The sequence below is a fragment of the Tribolium castaneum genome, chromosome 3, assembly GCF_031307605.1.
Source record: "Tribolium castaneum strain GA2 chromosome 3, icTriCast1.1, whole genome shotgun sequence".
Taxonomy (NCBI): domain Eukaryota; kingdom Metazoa; phylum Arthropoda; class Insecta; order Coleoptera; family Tenebrionidae; genus Tribolium; species Tribolium castaneum.
In genome coordinates this window covers 21,812,122-21,828,616 of record NC_087396.1, presented here as the reverse complement: position 1 = coordinate 21,828,616, position 16,495 = coordinate 21,812,122, and the positions used below count along the sequence as shown (strand labels likewise).

Sequence of the window (16,495 nt, the reverse complement as noted above, 5' to 3'; positions counted from 1 at the left end):
TCAGTATTATTATCGATCTATCAGCGGATATATTTATTGTCGCTTAAAGGCCGTTATTTATAAATTAATTCATTTTAGCGATGACGGTTAAGATTTGTTTATCTCGCAAATTAATTAATAAGCGATTATCTCTGTGAAGAAAATAATAAATGACTTAGGTCCGGTTTATAGAAAGCTTAATCAAATTTTAATTCGTTGTTAAAAGTTAACAACGCGAATAAACCAATGAAATTGGCTCAATTTCGTCACGTGATCCGTTAATCACACATTTAATTGCTAATTAAATTAATGACGCTTCTATAAACCGGTCCTTGATCTTAAGTATTAACGAAAATGCATTATTGTAAGTAAATTTGTTTGTTTTTTAATATGCAATAAACGAGTCGAGGATGTGGTACATTGCTAACATTTTTATTGCAGTAGCGCAGCGTTAACGAATTTGTTTTATAAATATTTCCGATTAAATATAAACTCGACACACTCGACACCGAAATGTCTCAGTTTACATCTACTAAAATAAACACCTAATTCGGGTAGCGAAGAGATACAAAACATATAAAAGTGTGTTTGCTGGCTACTTGAAGTGCTCCATAAACACCACTTGAACAAGAATTATCAAATTACAAAGACGACGAAATTAGAAACCACTCGACCAATTAAGGATTAATTTATTGGTCTGGATAAAATCAACCCGAATAAACTATGCGATTTTTGACACCAATCTCCATTTTAACATTGTTACAGTTATTTGTTCATAACAGCTGGTGTGCATGTGCGAAATATACAACTCAATGTTCGTGGTCTAGATCAAATATTTGAATTTATTTAATTGCTCTATTAAAAACCAGAATCGAAAAAGTCAAGTTGGCTGTGAGAAAAAAAACAAATTACTGTGGAAACATACAATTTGAACCAGTGGCGGCGGGTAATTATTTTTGGGATTTGATTCATTTAATTGTCAGAAAATTTCCCCAATCATAGAAATAGTTTAGTTTTTGCTAGTCTGACCTTACAGGAAGTCAACTTATTAATCACGCTTCTTTGTTTTTTACTAGTTTAGAATGTCTACATTCTTAGAATGGTTATTAATAGCCATAATCACACGATTAATCACTTGTGTACACTCTTTATCAGCCTTAGAGCATCACAATAAAATAAGTAAGCTTCTGCGTAACCCCATTTCTTTCGAAAAATTAAATAAAAAATTTGTTTAACGTTGAAAGATTCACGAGACAACGTGCACGAGTCGATGTGACAACTCGCATACTTCATTTAAAAATAGAACGGTCTCCATGAAGACATCGTGACGACATCCGGTCTTCATTTATTTATCGTTTTTTTGCACCATTTATTTATGCTGCCGTGAATGTTTAACAATATCTGAAGAATTAAAAAAAAATTAGACCCTCGCCAAGTCGCCTGTGCCTAAAATCGTTGCCATGGAAATGCTAACAAATAACAATCGTCATAGCAACCGTGGCGGGTAACTCTCGTAATTTTTTATTCAAAAATATGTAACTCAAGGCTTGGTTAATCAAAGTGTCGTTTAATTTAACCACGTCTCATGCAATAATTAAGACAATGTTGGAACCATTTAGGCCAATTTCCACGGACATTCCTCGACTTTTTAACAGTTTTTTTACCAAGTGCAGCTTGTATATTTAGCCCGGTCTAATAATCTATACTTGGATAAATATCTGTAACACGTTGGTGGGGGCAGCCCCCGGCACTTGCACTGTAAATGACGGAGCACTAGACCGAAATCAAGTCACAGTAGTCTTCTGCATTTGTTTCAATCAAGATGAGGGAAATCGTGCATCTTCAAGCCGGCCAATGCGGGAACCAAGTCGGGGCTAAGGTCAGTAGGCACACCTTTGATTAATTAGCCTTGGTCAAAATTATTATTTGGGAAAAATTTTCTGATCATGTGTTTAATCGCGGATTGAGTTCGTCAACTGAACAATGGATTATGCCGGAAGGTGATTCATTTCAATACAATACAAAAGAATTAGTCGGTTATAAAGAAAATGATTAATTGGGATCGGGGCATTAAATTGTCAATTGCGATTGTGGGAAGAGGCTTATTTTGAAATTAAATTCTGTCGAGTGATAAGAATTTCCGACGAAAAAATCGCTCCGAGACTAATTGCCCGAAGAGATTCGAAAATAGACGCGACAGTTCAACGCTCACGTGACCAAAATAAACCCTCATTTATCAAGACATTTATCAAAAAAAAACAAACAAACAGAGAAATGTTTATTTTTCGTATTTTCCGCGTCTGTTATTGTTTAATAAAATGTTTCACCTACTTAGATTCCCGACACTGCCCTCATACCCTTATGACTCTATCACCCCCATAGCCAGGTTTTAATCTTGCTTTAGTTCTTAATGGTCGCGCGATAACGCGCTGAGTTATGATTGTTTCCTTTCAAGTTTGAATCACTTTTGTGGCTTATCATGTTGTTTGATTAATGCGTGCTTTTACGACTGTAAAATGTGTGTAATTGTGGACTCGGACTGATCTCCATTGTGCAGAAAGGTCAATAGTCTGTCAATTATAGACTAGAGATCTGGGTGATCGTTAGTACAATTTGTTTTAATGGTTTGTTTGGAACACAGACGTAAAACTTGATACTTGTGTTAAATAGATTAGTTTTTAATCTTTGTGGCTTCCGGGAAACTGGCGGAAAAAAAACAGAGAGACTCGCATTTTTAGATTAGATTATTTTATCCTCGTTTTGTCATCCCTTTCCTCGAAACAAGTCAGTTATTTTTTCACAATTTGAGCAATTGTGGACCTTGACCGCTGACAAAGAAAAATGTAGCTGCAATAAACATTTCATTGTTCGCTTGCATGGCGTTTGAAATTAAATTTTTGACTCAATCGATAAAATCAGGCGATTTTTTGAATCATTTATTTGCGTCTAAAAACTAAGAGAAATCGCTCTCGCTGCGCACTTTAATAACAATAAAACAAGCGCTCATCATTAGTAATTGTTCCGTTTGACTGACTAGGAATTTGTCTTCGTTTTTTGCAGTTTTGGGAAGTGATTTCTGAAGAGCACGGCATTGACCCCAGCGGAATCTATTTAGGCGAGAGCGACTTGCAATTAGAACGAATCAACGTCTACTACAACGAAGCCACAGGTAAAAAAACATTAATTTCCAAATCTGGTCGTGTTTTACCAGTTTTGGCGTAATGGCTTTATTCAAATGAAACGACGGGCAAAAGTTGGACTTATGATGATCTCATGGTTTATATGAGGTTCCGTTGATTTAATTTAGCGAGCAATTAACCCTGAATGCATTTAATGTTGTTAATACAGCAGACTTTTTAAAATTCTGGCCGAGGATGTTAACGGTTTATGAAATTTTGCACTTTTAATTAAAAATTCCGAGCGTAATTCGTGTGCAGGAAGTCAAGTTGGTGGTCAAAGCGGCCGAACTCTGCTCGAAATTGAGCGATGATTCAGGCCGGGCCTGAAACTCGCGTTTTTAGTAATTGAAGTGACTCACTCTGTATATAATTCTTCTCCTGTTGATCTGTTTTTTAATACTGTGATTGTGAAGTATTACTTTAATTTTTCACAATCCAGTGAGCGGTTTATCCAGCAAAATCTACGATTCATTTGTCGAAACTTATAGTGGTCATAACACGTTAAAAAAAATGCAAAAAAAAATATTTTTCATAACTCTGTCAAAGTTCTATGAACTTTTCTTTGGCTTTACAAGCCTTTGGAGTTGTTAAAAGTAAAAAAAAGTCAATTGGTTCGATTTTTAAAATTTTCAGTTTTGCAATTTTTGTCGCGATTTTGGTCGATTCTGGATACCCGGAACATTTAGCGAGCAATAACACCGGAACTATTAGAGATAACCCCATGAAGTGTATTATCGTTGGAAAGCTCTTTAAATAATCTATTTTTTTCAAAAAAGATTATTGTTCTCTGACTAATAGTTTTCGAGCAAATTGCAGATAAAAGCAAAAATTGGTAAAATTTTAAAAAATTCATAACTAAAAAACTATTGGGAATTTGGTAATTTTTTCGATGCCAATCGATTCCCCGGATCATTTTGCATAGGTAAGGGTCAAAACAGTTCCACTTTTTCGAATAGTTTAGTCGTAATTGGGAAAATAAAAAAAATAAAAAAAAGTTAACACCCCCCCCTTCAAAATGGTCAATTTTAAAAGTGTCTCAGAACGAATAAAACTTATCCTATCTTATAGATTTTGATGTGCTCTTTACGATGAAAAAAGAGTTTTCTCCTAGCTCTTTTAGTTTGGCCGTAATCGGCGATTGAAAATTGAAAATTTTTTTGCGAGATATCGCCTTGAGTCCTATGCCATTTTGTAGAGTTTTTTATTCCGGTTGTCCTCGATTTTTCCGTTTCTCGATAACTCAAATAGTCTCGCCGTAATTGGCGGTTGAAAATTGAAAAAAGTGAAAATGGAAACCTTTTTTTGCGTTTTTCTCGGAAACTGTAAGACTTAGAGCAACGAACAAAAAACCATCTGATAGCGCTTAATTTTCTCTATTTTTTCGATTAAACCCGGAGCCGCTCCGGCCAACGGTTCCGGCTACAGAGGCGATCAAAGTTTTTCACTAAAAAAATTCATAGAAAAAAAACTAAAAGTCGTAGAGCATTGCGGTTTGTTCGATTGAATTCTACGGCTCATTTTACATATTATATCAATTTTTCACAAGAATTGAAAATTTAAAATTTTTTGCCTAAATTTAAGGTAGCCATTTGTCATAGTGGAAAATTTTATCCAACAAAAAAATTCATAACTCAAAAACTAAAAGTCGTAGAGCAGTGCGGTTTGTTCCATTGAATTCAGCGGCTCATTTTCTGTATTATACGAACTTTTCACGAGATTTAAAAATTTGATTTTTTTTGCTAAAATTTCCTGAGTAATAACACTTACCTTCAAGAAAGTGAAAAAATTAATTTTTTTTTAAATTCGTTCTATCATACTTTTTCGTATTTACATATGCCTTTAGAGTTGTTAAAAGTCCAAAAAAAGTCCATATGTTCGATTTTTTGATGTTTGATTTTTTCAATTTTCGTCGCAATTTTTGTCGATTTTGGGTACCCGGAACATTTGTTGAGCAATAGCTCCGGAACTATCAGAGATAACCCCATGAAGTTTATTATCGTTCGAAAGCTCTTTTATTTATCTATCTTTTTCAAAAAAGAACTTTATTCTCCGACTAATAGTTTTCTTCCCGAAAATTGTAGATACAAGAAAAATAGGTAAAATAAAAAAAAATATAACTAAAAAATTATTGGGAATTTGGCGATTATCTTGACGCCAACTGAGGCCCCCCTATGTTACATAGCTCAATAAAACAGCCATAAAATAAAAAATGACCCAAAAAATCGCAAATGCACCACATTTTTGCACTTCCAGTTGCTTCGCGCAGCAATGGTGGCAAGTACGTCCCCCGTGCCATCCTCCTGGACCTGGAGCCCGGTACCATGGACGCCGTCCGCTCTGGCATCTACGGCCGCCTTTTCCGTCCCGACAATTTCGTCTTTGGCCAATCCGGAGCCGGAAACAACTGGGCCAAAGGCCACTACACCGAAGGTGCCGAACTAGTGGACGCCGTCCTAGACGTGGTGCGCAAAGAAGCCGAAAACTGCGACTGCCTCCAAGGCTTCCAGCTAACACACTCACTTGGAGGCGGCACCGGCTCCGGCATGGGCACTTTACTCATCTCCAAAATCAGGGAGGAGTACCCCGATAGGATCATGAACACGTATTCGGTGATGCCTTCACCGAAAGTTTCCGACACGGTCGTGGAACCGTACAATGCCACCTTATCAGTGCACCAACTGGTCGAAAACACTGATGAGACGTATTGTATCGATAACGAGGCGCTTTATGACATCTGTTTCCGCACTTTGAAAGTCCCGAACCCGAGCTACGGCGACTTGAACCATTTGGTGTCGTTGACAATGTCGGGAGTCACGACTTGTCTGCGATTCCCCGGTCAATTGAACGCAGATCTGCGCAAATTGGCGGTCAATATGGTGCCATTCCCGCGTTTGCACTTCTTCATGCCTGGTTTTGCGCCCTTAACTTCCAGGGGAAGTCAGCAATACCGTGCGTTGACTGTTCCCGAGCTCACGCAGCAAATGTTCGATGCCAAGAACATGATGGCGGCGTGTGACCCCAGACATGGGAGGTACTTGACAGTGGCTGCTGTTTTTAGAGGAAGAATGTCGATGAAAGAAGTCGACGAACAAATGCTCGCCGTTCAGAATAAAAATAGCAGTTATTTCGTCGAGTGGATTCCGAATAATGTGAAAACGGCCGTTTGTGACATTCCACCAGTTGGGCTAAAAATGTCATCGACGTTCATCGGGAACACGACAGCGATCCAGGAGCTGTTCAAGCGGATTTCCGAACAATTCGCTGCTATGTTTAGACGCAAAGCGTTCTTGCATTGGTACACGGGGGAAGGAATGGACGAGATGGAATTCACTGAGGCTGAATCAAACATGAACGACTTGGTCTCGGAGTACCAACAGTACCAAGAGGCAACTGCTGATGAGGAGTACGAGGCCGAGGAAGAGGCCGCTGCTGATGATTTCAATTGTTAAAAAATAACCCCCAATTGATATTTATTGTAGTACTAAGACTGAATTTTCTACCCAAATAAAACAATTCAAATCTAATTTATCTATTTATGAAATTCTCCGGCGTTTCCGCAGGTTTTTTTTCCTATTTTTACACAACATCCAATACAGTAACAGCTCGTCATCATCCGACGAAGACGAGTCTAACAATTTGAGGCAAGCTTGCACAATACAAGCCTTCTGGAGCTCATCCTCAGAGTGGCTACTAAAATATTAATAAAACTAAGACACATTTTCAGTCTTTACATTACTTTTCATCCGCGTCAACTTCCTGTTTCAAAAATGTCTGTGCGAAAACTTGATCATTTGGTACCTCAGTAAAGAGGGGCGAAGCCCTGCTATCGCCACTATGAGACTCACATTCCAATTTTATATTAAGATCAGGCACAGGACTTGGACTTTTATCAATTTCTCTCTTAATTTGAGGCAAAGAACCGTAGCTGTGGTCTTCAAGGAAACTCATTGTCAAAAGAGAGGTTAGGATTTTTGTTGTGTTGACAATTTGACGCCAACTGTTTTAACTCATGCGAACATATTAGTAAACTGCAAGAAATAAACCAATAATCGATTAATTATATAAAAAGACGCAAATTAATAATAACTATGCCCAAAAAAACAAACATTTAAGTTATAGAACCAAAAATTAATTGTATATTTAGTTGCATAACCACCTGTAGTTTTGCTACTGTGGTAGAGGTGTCACAACCAAACAATTTCGATTACAGGTATTTTTTTGGCGGGCTTGTATAATTTAAAAATGTTACGTATAATTTGGTTTGTAAACTAGCCAAACTGTTGGATACTTCAATTGAAAACACAGTTGTAACTAAAATAGCGGCTAGTTTATATGTGGCTAATTTATTTGAAAAATAAAAAAGTTAGATAATTTATAATTCTCTCTGGGTAGTATTAACACCTCGACATTCTCCAAAAAAAAATTCACAAAATCTATTCCTTCTTGTAAAAACGCTGAAATATCAGTTAATTATTTAAAAAACCAAATTTAGAATTTATAAACTCGTTCTTATTCAAATTAACAGAACTTAATAAGTTTAAATGCGTTTAATATATTTTTTTCCAAAATATAAAAATGTGTAACGAGATAATATAAAATAAAAAAAACAACTAAAAACCACAAAACAACGCGTGTATATTTAGTTGTATAACCACAGACGTCAGAAATTGACACAGCGGGAAAGCTAGTAAATTATGGACGAGCGAGTGAAAAAATGCAATCAAAAACCTTTGGCATACACCGTGTGTTTATTTTCTTTGGTACAAAAACGTTGCAAATTTCTCCAAATTATCTCATTTTTTTCCAGATTATAATCCCCACTTTATCAATCATTTGTGTGGCAATGCCTGAACAAGTATTATTTGAAGTGTATTACTTTGAGTCATCCACAGTCAAAACGACTGTTCTTTATGCCACAACAGCAACCTTCTTTAACATGTTTTTCGCAAGTTTGTTACTAGCCTTTGGCATCAAAGAAGTCAGTCATAAAAACACAAAATACATTTTTATCGAAATTTCTAGGGTAAAAGTTTGTATATTCTTGTCTGGATTTTGGTCATGGTCGTATCCTGGAACATGCATTTGGTATTTTCGGTCTTTTCAGCCTCGAATTTTGTCATAGAGGGACTGGAGGAAGAATTTAGTCAAAATTATGGCCTAATTCTTGTATTTTTTGGACTAGTCGTTTGGCTCGCAACTATAATCTTTATGTGGTTTTATTGGAAGGAAATGAAGTCAGGCAATAATAATGTTTCAAATTTTGCGGAATTGGTCGCACTGAAAAGGCGAAGAGCGCCCCCTAATGAGGAAGAAGCCCAATCATAGTTTTGCTACCGTCGTAAAGATGCCGCACTAATTAATTGCAAGGTTGTTGGTAAGAGGCCGCCTCATGCCCCAACTCGGTGATTCCCATAGGGCGTGCAGGTGAACTCCCCGATCAAAAAGAAAGTTTTTCAATTTTCTGTAGCTATTAAAAATAAATTACCCGCATTTGGGATGTGTAAGGTATCGCTTCCGCAATATACCAAATCTCACTCTCACTCATTGTAATAATCTTTTCGTCTACATTTTCCTGCGTAACTTTCATTTTTTCGGCGACTTTCCCTCGCATTGTAGATGATTATTTACGACCAGTATTATCTCCCAGCCAAATTTGAATAGAACTTTGGTGGATGAATACAAGCACCGACAAAGAAAGTTGATTAAGAAATAAAAAATTATATCTTGATGATTTTCGATAATCGCAAATTGCCGCATTTCCTCCGATTTCTAAATAATGCGATGTGACATACTACATGTTGTAAACACGATTGATAGCTATTATCAGAGAAAGGTGTGCATTTTTCCTAATAGTGAAATAATTATCTATAAATATAGATTCGTACGCGCCTTTATTTATATTTGTGATTTGCTTTTATCAAAATTATCTAAGGAATGGCGACAGGTTAACAATATTTACGAGAAAATGATAACAATGTCTAGATTTACACGTGGCCACTTTTCTTATAAAAATTAATACACTAAATTTAAAACAAAAGCTAAAAATAAAAACCCAAGAAAACAAACACTTGCACAATGGTAAGATAACAAGGAAGCAAAAAGGGATTAGTGTAAGAAAGAAAAGACAACAAGTGATAACTTTATGCGTCTTTGAGATTCTTCAAAACACGATTTTTGCTGTGGTTTCACTCAAATCACGCAAATCAAAACGTACTAAAGACAAAAATTCGAAATTACAGGTTTGTGGTTTGTGTGACACATTTTTTATTTATTTTGTTATAAAATATAGTATTTTTTAAGAAACAAAACTCAACGCTTGAATGAATCAAATGTTTGTAATGATAATGACGCCAATTTTTATAGTGTGATTCCATGACTCATAAAGCAAAAAAAAATAAAAACTTTGTAAATCTACGATCAAAGTCAGCCATTCTGAGTTCAACTATATTATTTTCAAAATGGTTGAGCTTCGAAAACTATGAGAAATTGACACCAACATGTTTTTCGTATATGATGATCGAAGGTTCGAAGACCTTTCTAGAATTGTCAAAATTGTCAACTGTCAAAGTTCAAGGCTAGTATGATTTTTTTCAAGATGGTTAAACCAAGCTCTAGCTATATTAAAAATTAAAAGGTTTCTAATGTATGGATTTAGTTTTTTTCTTTTATTTCCGTTTCTGCTTGAAAATCCTAATTGCAAAATCGAATTTCGATTGTATCTGTTTTACGGCAATTCGTTGATAATTTTGTTTTCCAACAAACAAATATATCAAAAATTTCTCCGAAATAGACGTGTTGTGATTAGGTCACCGTTTTGTTTGATTTAGAAAAAATCACTAGATTCATAAAAAATTGACGTAGAAATAGACGTACGTCATTTCTGCTGTCTTGCATATTCAGTGTTGCAAACTTAATGTGAGAATCTCGGGCTACTTTGACGAAAAAATATGATTTTGTTTTATATTTTAGTAATTGTTATCTAAATTGCATTTATCGTCAAAATATCATAAACGGTGCAATTCGTCTTATGCTAATAAAATTTCACACGCCTGTAGCACCAAACAGGAAACAGATAAAAGTGATTAATGTCGACACACCTCCGCTACATTCTTGAATTTGAGAAAAATAATCCGTTTTTTAAAACCCGGTCAAGACAGATAGCTGTTGCACCGATCGCGCGAAATAAACAAACGAATATCGCTTTTTATGTCATTTGATTATATAACACAGTGTTGCAGAAGCGACCTTAATTCCTCGTTCCACTTGGCGACAACTTCCCCTACTATCATTTTCATTGATTACAAAGCCGAGTAGCATAAAATGTTTTTTCTTGCCTCTAGAAGTGAAAATCGCGAAAAATGAGATGTGCAGTTAGGCGGCCTTGACCTTGCCTCCTAGCGGGCGCACTAGCACCTACTTCCGCCTCGCCATCTGCGATTTCTGTGTCAATATGGCAATAGTAATCGTGACGTAATTAATTGGCAATAACCTTTATTAAAATCGAAATGGAGACATTATTAATTCATGCGATATAGAAAAAAGCCATCAAACGACTTGGACACTTCTTAAGTGTGCCATAATTGGAAAAGTTTTCACATTAGGGATGATGACTTTTTTCGATAAGTATCGAAATCGTAGTGCAATTACACTTTCGGTTGCATCATCTGCAAAATCGGTTTAATGTGTTTATTGAATTTGTTTTATTTTCCGCAATTGTTTTGACATTAATTAATAATAAATTATACATCTTGTTTGTTCCTTTGCGCCGATAACTTGGGGCCTGGTAACAAAACTAGCGAAAAATTCAACAAAATCGATAACGCATCAATTCACCGTTAAAAATAAGTGTAATATGTGCACCAATTTTTTCCTGTTATTAATTTGCAGAGGGAAGTGAGAAAATGATTTTAAACGCGCTCTCAATAAATCATTAGCAATTCATTAAATATTCATTGAAATCAGCTAAGTGCTGTAATGTATTCCATTTACATTTTACACTAAAACGTTAGTGTTCAAATCGCTGAAAGCGATTTTCAGCATTGAATTCTCGTTTTGTTTTAGAACGTACTTAAATTGTGTAAACTTGTACAGAGGTCACTCCCAATTATCCATGTGAAAAAATTCGAGAAGTCATCGATTCTTTTTGAATTTTGACCCGTTTTGAAATATTTTATCTACTTAAGAAAATTCTCAAGGCGGTGTCAAAATGCTCACTTACTTCAATTATTATTTAAATTAAAGAAAAATTGCGTAATTATTTTTATAAGTGAGTTTACACAACTGAACATAATAAAATCGTAAAATTGTCCGAAACTGAGAGATCTTTAGTGAATACAGGGAAAGTCTATTGAAAGTATATTTTTACTACTAGTCTCAAAAAACAAAAAAGTTACGGCAAAAAATTTACAATGTTATTTATTTACATGTCAACTTTGACATAATTAAATAACAATAAAGGAAACAATAATGATACCTACTTGATTTTAAACTATGAATTTTTAACATTTCGAAATTTCCGATTCAACCAATGACAGAAGATCAAATATAGATACTTATTAGAGTGGTTTGTGACTTTAAACTTAAGTTGGCAACATTGAAAAATTGAGAATGAGAAGTTACGCCGCCGAATTCCGAGAATTGGCCAATTGGCAATGATCAATAAATCAGAGTTGGCAACAAATTAATTGTCATGCCAAACGTTAAATGTTATTATTCTCAAAGAAAACCTATATATTTGCTTACTTATACTTTTATATGGAGCTCGTAGATGAGTTAGAGTCACCCTGTGTATAAAACTTGACAACAGTTAAAAACTTTGAAATACGAGTAAACCTACTAGATGTTGGCAGGAACCTCAAAAATTGTTTGTCGTCGGAAAATTACAAGAACAAATTCCATTTTTTCTGACAATTTTACATCAGAAAATTAAATTTAGGACAAGTTATTGTTTAAAAAACCAAAAAAAATTTTTGTGAAAAATTTTTCCTCATTAGTGCAACCTTTCAAACGTGGCAAATGACTCTGCATTACCCAACTAATCACATCCTTTGATCGTCCAAATGCCAATCAAGGCGACGTTTCGTTCCTCCACCTTCATTGTTTACTGGGCAAAATCCCAAAACCAAAATAAAACCGGTTAAAACAGGCCCAGAGCTCGTAAACACGAAAATTTTTCAATAACAATAACAAATCTTAGCTTAGAATAAAAAATTGCGTCAGTCATGCAGGATTATTTTAAAAATAAGGAAGTAGGTCGATGCAACAGCGACATAGTAGGCCGCGGCGTCCACAGCTGACTAAGATGCGCCCAAAAATAGACGCTATGTATATTTCGGGCCGATTCCGCAGGTCTCGCAGGAAATGCAATGTAGCACTGCCACGTCCGAAATTTTGCATTTCCGGTGAACCCCCGGAAGTTGCTCAAGTAAAACCCCCAAAGAAAAAATTCTAGATGTCCGGCGAAGTAGGCCATGCCTCGATTTATTCAAACCGACAAAACACACGTCGAATTCACGTTCTGATTGGCTGATTTGCTGGGCTAGACGCGGCGAACAAGTGAAAGTGCAAAGCTAACCTCGATTTCACTTTCGTTTAGTAGGCCGAACGGGTCCCACGACATGCTGGATTTTTGCAATTGTTTGGTTGGTACGCGGATACCGCCATCTTTGTTACGAGCCGACTTTTGTCAAGTTGGAGGAGGATAGAATGTGACTGGTGGGTCGGAATAGGGGGAAAATTGCGCTGAGCCTAGAAACTAACGTGAATTGGGTCGTGTACTCCTTAAATATTGCATCACAGTCTGACTATTATGCGATGAGATTCACTGAATTTGCCGGAAAATGGCGACGGGGCCATTTTGTGGAAAGGAAGACATCTTGCCTTGGCATTTTGCCGGATTTCCGGGTGGATGCGAGGATTTTTGACAGGGGAAGGAGGAACAAGGTTTTTCAGGAACTGAAATCCGAAACCAATTCAATTTGGATGATGGCGCAATAGTGAAAAGTGTAAAAAGTATAAGAAAACTTGTTTACGAAATGGATTACACTTATCGGCAAAATGAGGACATGCGTTTTTCCGTTTTTTTAACTATTTATCTTATAATACATTAATCGGTGCATTAATTTTTACGTTTCAAATTGTATTATCTTTTATCACACCTGGAACGACATTGTGCATTCTTGGAAACAAAAAAGTAAATAAAACAATGTGAAACACAATAATTTTATCGTATCTTGAAAGCAAAGATAAAACAATCAATTAACAAGGTTCGTATTTAAACAAAATAAGAAAAATGTTTTGTCTAAATAAACAAAAATAAATTCAAATTAACGCAGAAATATCTGTTCAAATTGTGAAAATATTCTGAGAAAACTTTAAAAATTCATTAAATGCGTAAGAAGTGTTTGTCGGTTAAAAAAAAGTTGAAATAAAAATCTGGTATTATTTTTATGCTTAACTGAACTTATTTTACCCCACGCGAAAGATGGTCCAACATTTTTTAATCACCCTGTATAGTCTGATTTCTCAACTTTTATTTAGAAATATTGATTTTTTTATACCTAGATCCATCAAAAATAAAAAAAAATCACAGAAAAAGAACAAGAAAGTTAAAGAATGAACAACTTAGTATTTAAAAACAAAATAACATGAGATCGAAAATATTCTGAATTAGAGCAAGCTGTGCCTGCGGAACTTTAGCCACATTTTAGACGTTTATTTACGATAGCACTTTTGAGATTATGCTGTCTTATGCTGATTTTACATGACTTATGATGTGGCTAAAGTTACGATTTAATTCAAGGCTTGCTATAATTGAGTACAATTTCGGTCTCATGGTATTTTACGTGAAGTACACTCTTTCAAAACTTTTAATTTTGTTAATATCTGATATTTTAAAAATCAATTTTATTTTTGTGAATGGCTGTAAAGCTGCATTATAATTTAATTTCTAAAAAAAATGTTTTTTTTATCTTTTCTAATTGAGAATTTATCCGTCCTCTCGCTGTCAGCCGCTTGTTACCCACATCAAAGTGTAAACCAACCTAACGAGCTTAACGAGACGTACGATTAGAAAAAGTCGTTAATTCGTGCATCGCACGCGATTCTAACGTGTGAACCGACATTTAATGTAACAAAGTAAAAACCATTCGATCGAGTGATTAACAAGTCCCGTTTGAAATAATTTGAAATTCAAAAAAACAACTTCTTTTCCATACGCGCATCCAATTTATAACACGTGCCCCAGGGTTGTCTGAGATTAATGCGACCACTCGAAAAATTTAAATGGCAACAGGTTACTCGAAAAGTACCACAGCACTGTTACGTAAACTGCATTAGCCAGTTTTTCTACCGATTTTTAAACAAACTGTCTCAGAATTTCGTTATATAATCCTGTTCATTAGGGCCAGAGACTGGATTGCAATCTATTCTTAATTACTGCAAAAAATAAGCTTGTAGCTGGGTGATGGCTTTAATAAAATAATTGCATCAAGTGTATTTTTCGCCGATAATTTTAGGAAGTATCTGCAATAAAAATAAAAATGCACTTTGCAGTGATAAATTCAACGCGTGATCATTTATTTGCATCGTGTTTTGTGCACAAATTTGAGTTACTTCTAATATAATTAATAAAAATGTTTGTCCGATTTTTTATTTTTAAATAATCTTATCACGACTCGTGCCAATATTTTTTTAATTTTTTATTTAAATGCCGAAAATTGTGAAACTATTATCGAGCTATCAAGGGTACGGTTTGACCAGAATCGGACCACTGATGATGTCGTCAAGACTTGAGAAAAACATCCGGCAACAAAGATCTCGTCACTATTTGTAATTTTTTCAAAAAACTAAATTCTGATGAAATTTGTTTGAACTCGCGTCATGTGGTAGGTGGCCCCTCCAGCTGACTCCAGGACCCCCCTCGGGGGTTATCGAAATAATTTTGTTTATATAACATGTGACTGAGTGTAAGATAATATAATTATTGAGATATTAAATGGTAGACTAAAGTTTTCCGTTCTTTTACGATTTATCAAGCACCGGCTTACGTATGACCAAGGTTATAAGAGTTGTTTTTTGTGATAAAAAATGGAAATTTTGAATAGAATCGGAAAATATTGACCCGTATATTGAAAAACAAGTGCATTCATTATTCGAGATAGAGTAAAATTTATGGTTTCTTGGTAAAAATACGGTGAGGAATGTGGTCTAGCTGCAGTCACATAATGTTCCTTGACATATATGCAGGGTCAGGATTATTTAATGTTTATCGCGGAATCGCGGGAGAAAAATGCACGAAAAGATAAGAAAAATTAAAGCAAGATCAAGAGAAAAGTGCATTCTCTACAGGCTGCTGTGTCTAAACCTCACATTAGAAGTATTGAAAGTTCTAATAATGATATATATGTGCGCATTCATAATCCGTTATGTCCTGTTCAATGAAAATATTTTCAAAATGGCAGCACTTCCGGTTATACCGGAAGTCGGTACCATCTTACTTATTTTAAATGGAAAGATATGTTTTTACTGCGCTTTTGGATCACCCTATACCTAAATTTAGCAATTTTCGAAATATTTAAGGTTTTTTGAAAATTTTTGGATTTCGACCTTTCACTTCAAAAATCGGTAATTCTGCCATTTTAAGAGTTTTTGAAATCGTACTTGGAAAATCAACAAAGCCTTTAGTGAAATAAATTTGCAAGTAGCGCGTGTTTGACACTTCAACAGAATAAATCTATCAAAGACATCAAAAATCTGTCACTCTAAATACCACAGCAAGAGTTGATTTAAGGACTTTTTGAACGCACCGTATAATGTGCGGTTTAGACAAAACAGTCTGCATATTTCTAACACTTTTTTTAATGCAATTTGATTAGAGATTAATTTTAAAATCGCACAATGTGTAAAATTTTTACAAATAAAGCGAGCGAATTCCTTCGACTGTTACTGCAATTAGGTGTAACCTCTAAACCGAAAAAACCGACTTGATTTCCTTATTAATTATCGCTCGTTTAGCCTATTCATAATTAGTAGCATTTCCAACGGTTGAAAAAAAGCCGAAAAATGAACAAGTTTGAAGGAAATATAAGTTAATTTATTACTTGAGCAACAAGTTTAATATATTTTTGACAAACAAAACATTAGTTTAGAATTACGTGCCAAGTGTCATGCCATTGCTATTCTCGATAAATTCGGCCACTTTCCAACAAATCTTCATTGAAGAAAAAAACTCGAGGTCACCTCATTAATTACGTTATTATATTCTTTTAATTAGAACCCAATTTAGCAACGCAAAATTAATTCACTTTCGTTTTTTTTAACGTCTTCCTGCCATCTGT

General features: G+C 35.1%; 1 protein-coding gene, 1 long non-coding RNA gene and 1 other non-coding gene across 3 annotated transcripts; 2 read left to right on the top strand and 1 right to left on the bottom strand.

The window, feature by feature from the left end:
• The first annotated feature begins 1,700 nt into the window (after positions 1 to 1,700).
• LOC655694 (tubulin beta chain) lies at positions 1,701 to 6,682 on the top strand. Its single transcript, XM_962255.5, has 3 exons — positions 1,701 to 1,858; positions 3,040 to 3,148; positions 5,412 to 6,682. The coding sequence occupies exons 1-3, from the start codon at positions 1,802 to 1,804 to the stop codon at positions 6,605 to 6,607; spliced, it is 1,362 nt and encodes a 453-aa protein (XP_967348.1). The 5' UTR covers positions 1,701 to 1,801; the 3' UTR covers positions 6,608 to 6,682.
• On the bottom strand, positions 6,678 to 7,535 carry LOC103313908 (uncharacterized). Its single transcript, XR_010333352.1, has 2 exons — positions 6,895 to 7,535; positions 6,678 to 6,848 (listed from the first exon to the last, which is right to left on the bottom strand). It is a non-coding gene; the product is annotated as an uncharacterized LOC103313908 (transcript).
• A 266-nt stretch (positions 7,536 to 7,801) lies between these two features.
• LOC107398169 (uncharacterized) lies at positions 7,802 to 8,678 on the top strand. The gene is made up of 3 exons (XR_010333457.1): positions 7,802 to 7,918; positions 7,966 to 8,136; positions 8,181 to 8,678. It is a non-coding gene; the product is annotated as an uncharacterized LOC107398169 (long non-coding RNA).
• Positions 8,679 to 16,495: the final 7,817 nt, after the last annotated feature.

Excerpts from the sequence above, each read along its gene's own strand:
- LOC655694 (XM_962255.5), top strand. The coding sequence starts at position 1,802 with ATGAGGGAAATCGTGCATCTTCAAGCCGGCCAATGCGGGAACCAAGTC. Across the intron at positions 1,859-3,039 it reads GGAACCAAGTCGGGGCTAAG|TTTTGGGAAGTGATTTCTGA; the intron begins GTCAGTAGGCAC and ends CGTTTTTTGCAG. Across the intron at positions 3,149-5,411 it reads CTACTACAACGAAGCCACAG|TTGCTTCGCGCAGCAATGGT; the intron begins GTAAAAAAACAT and ends TTGCACTTCCAG.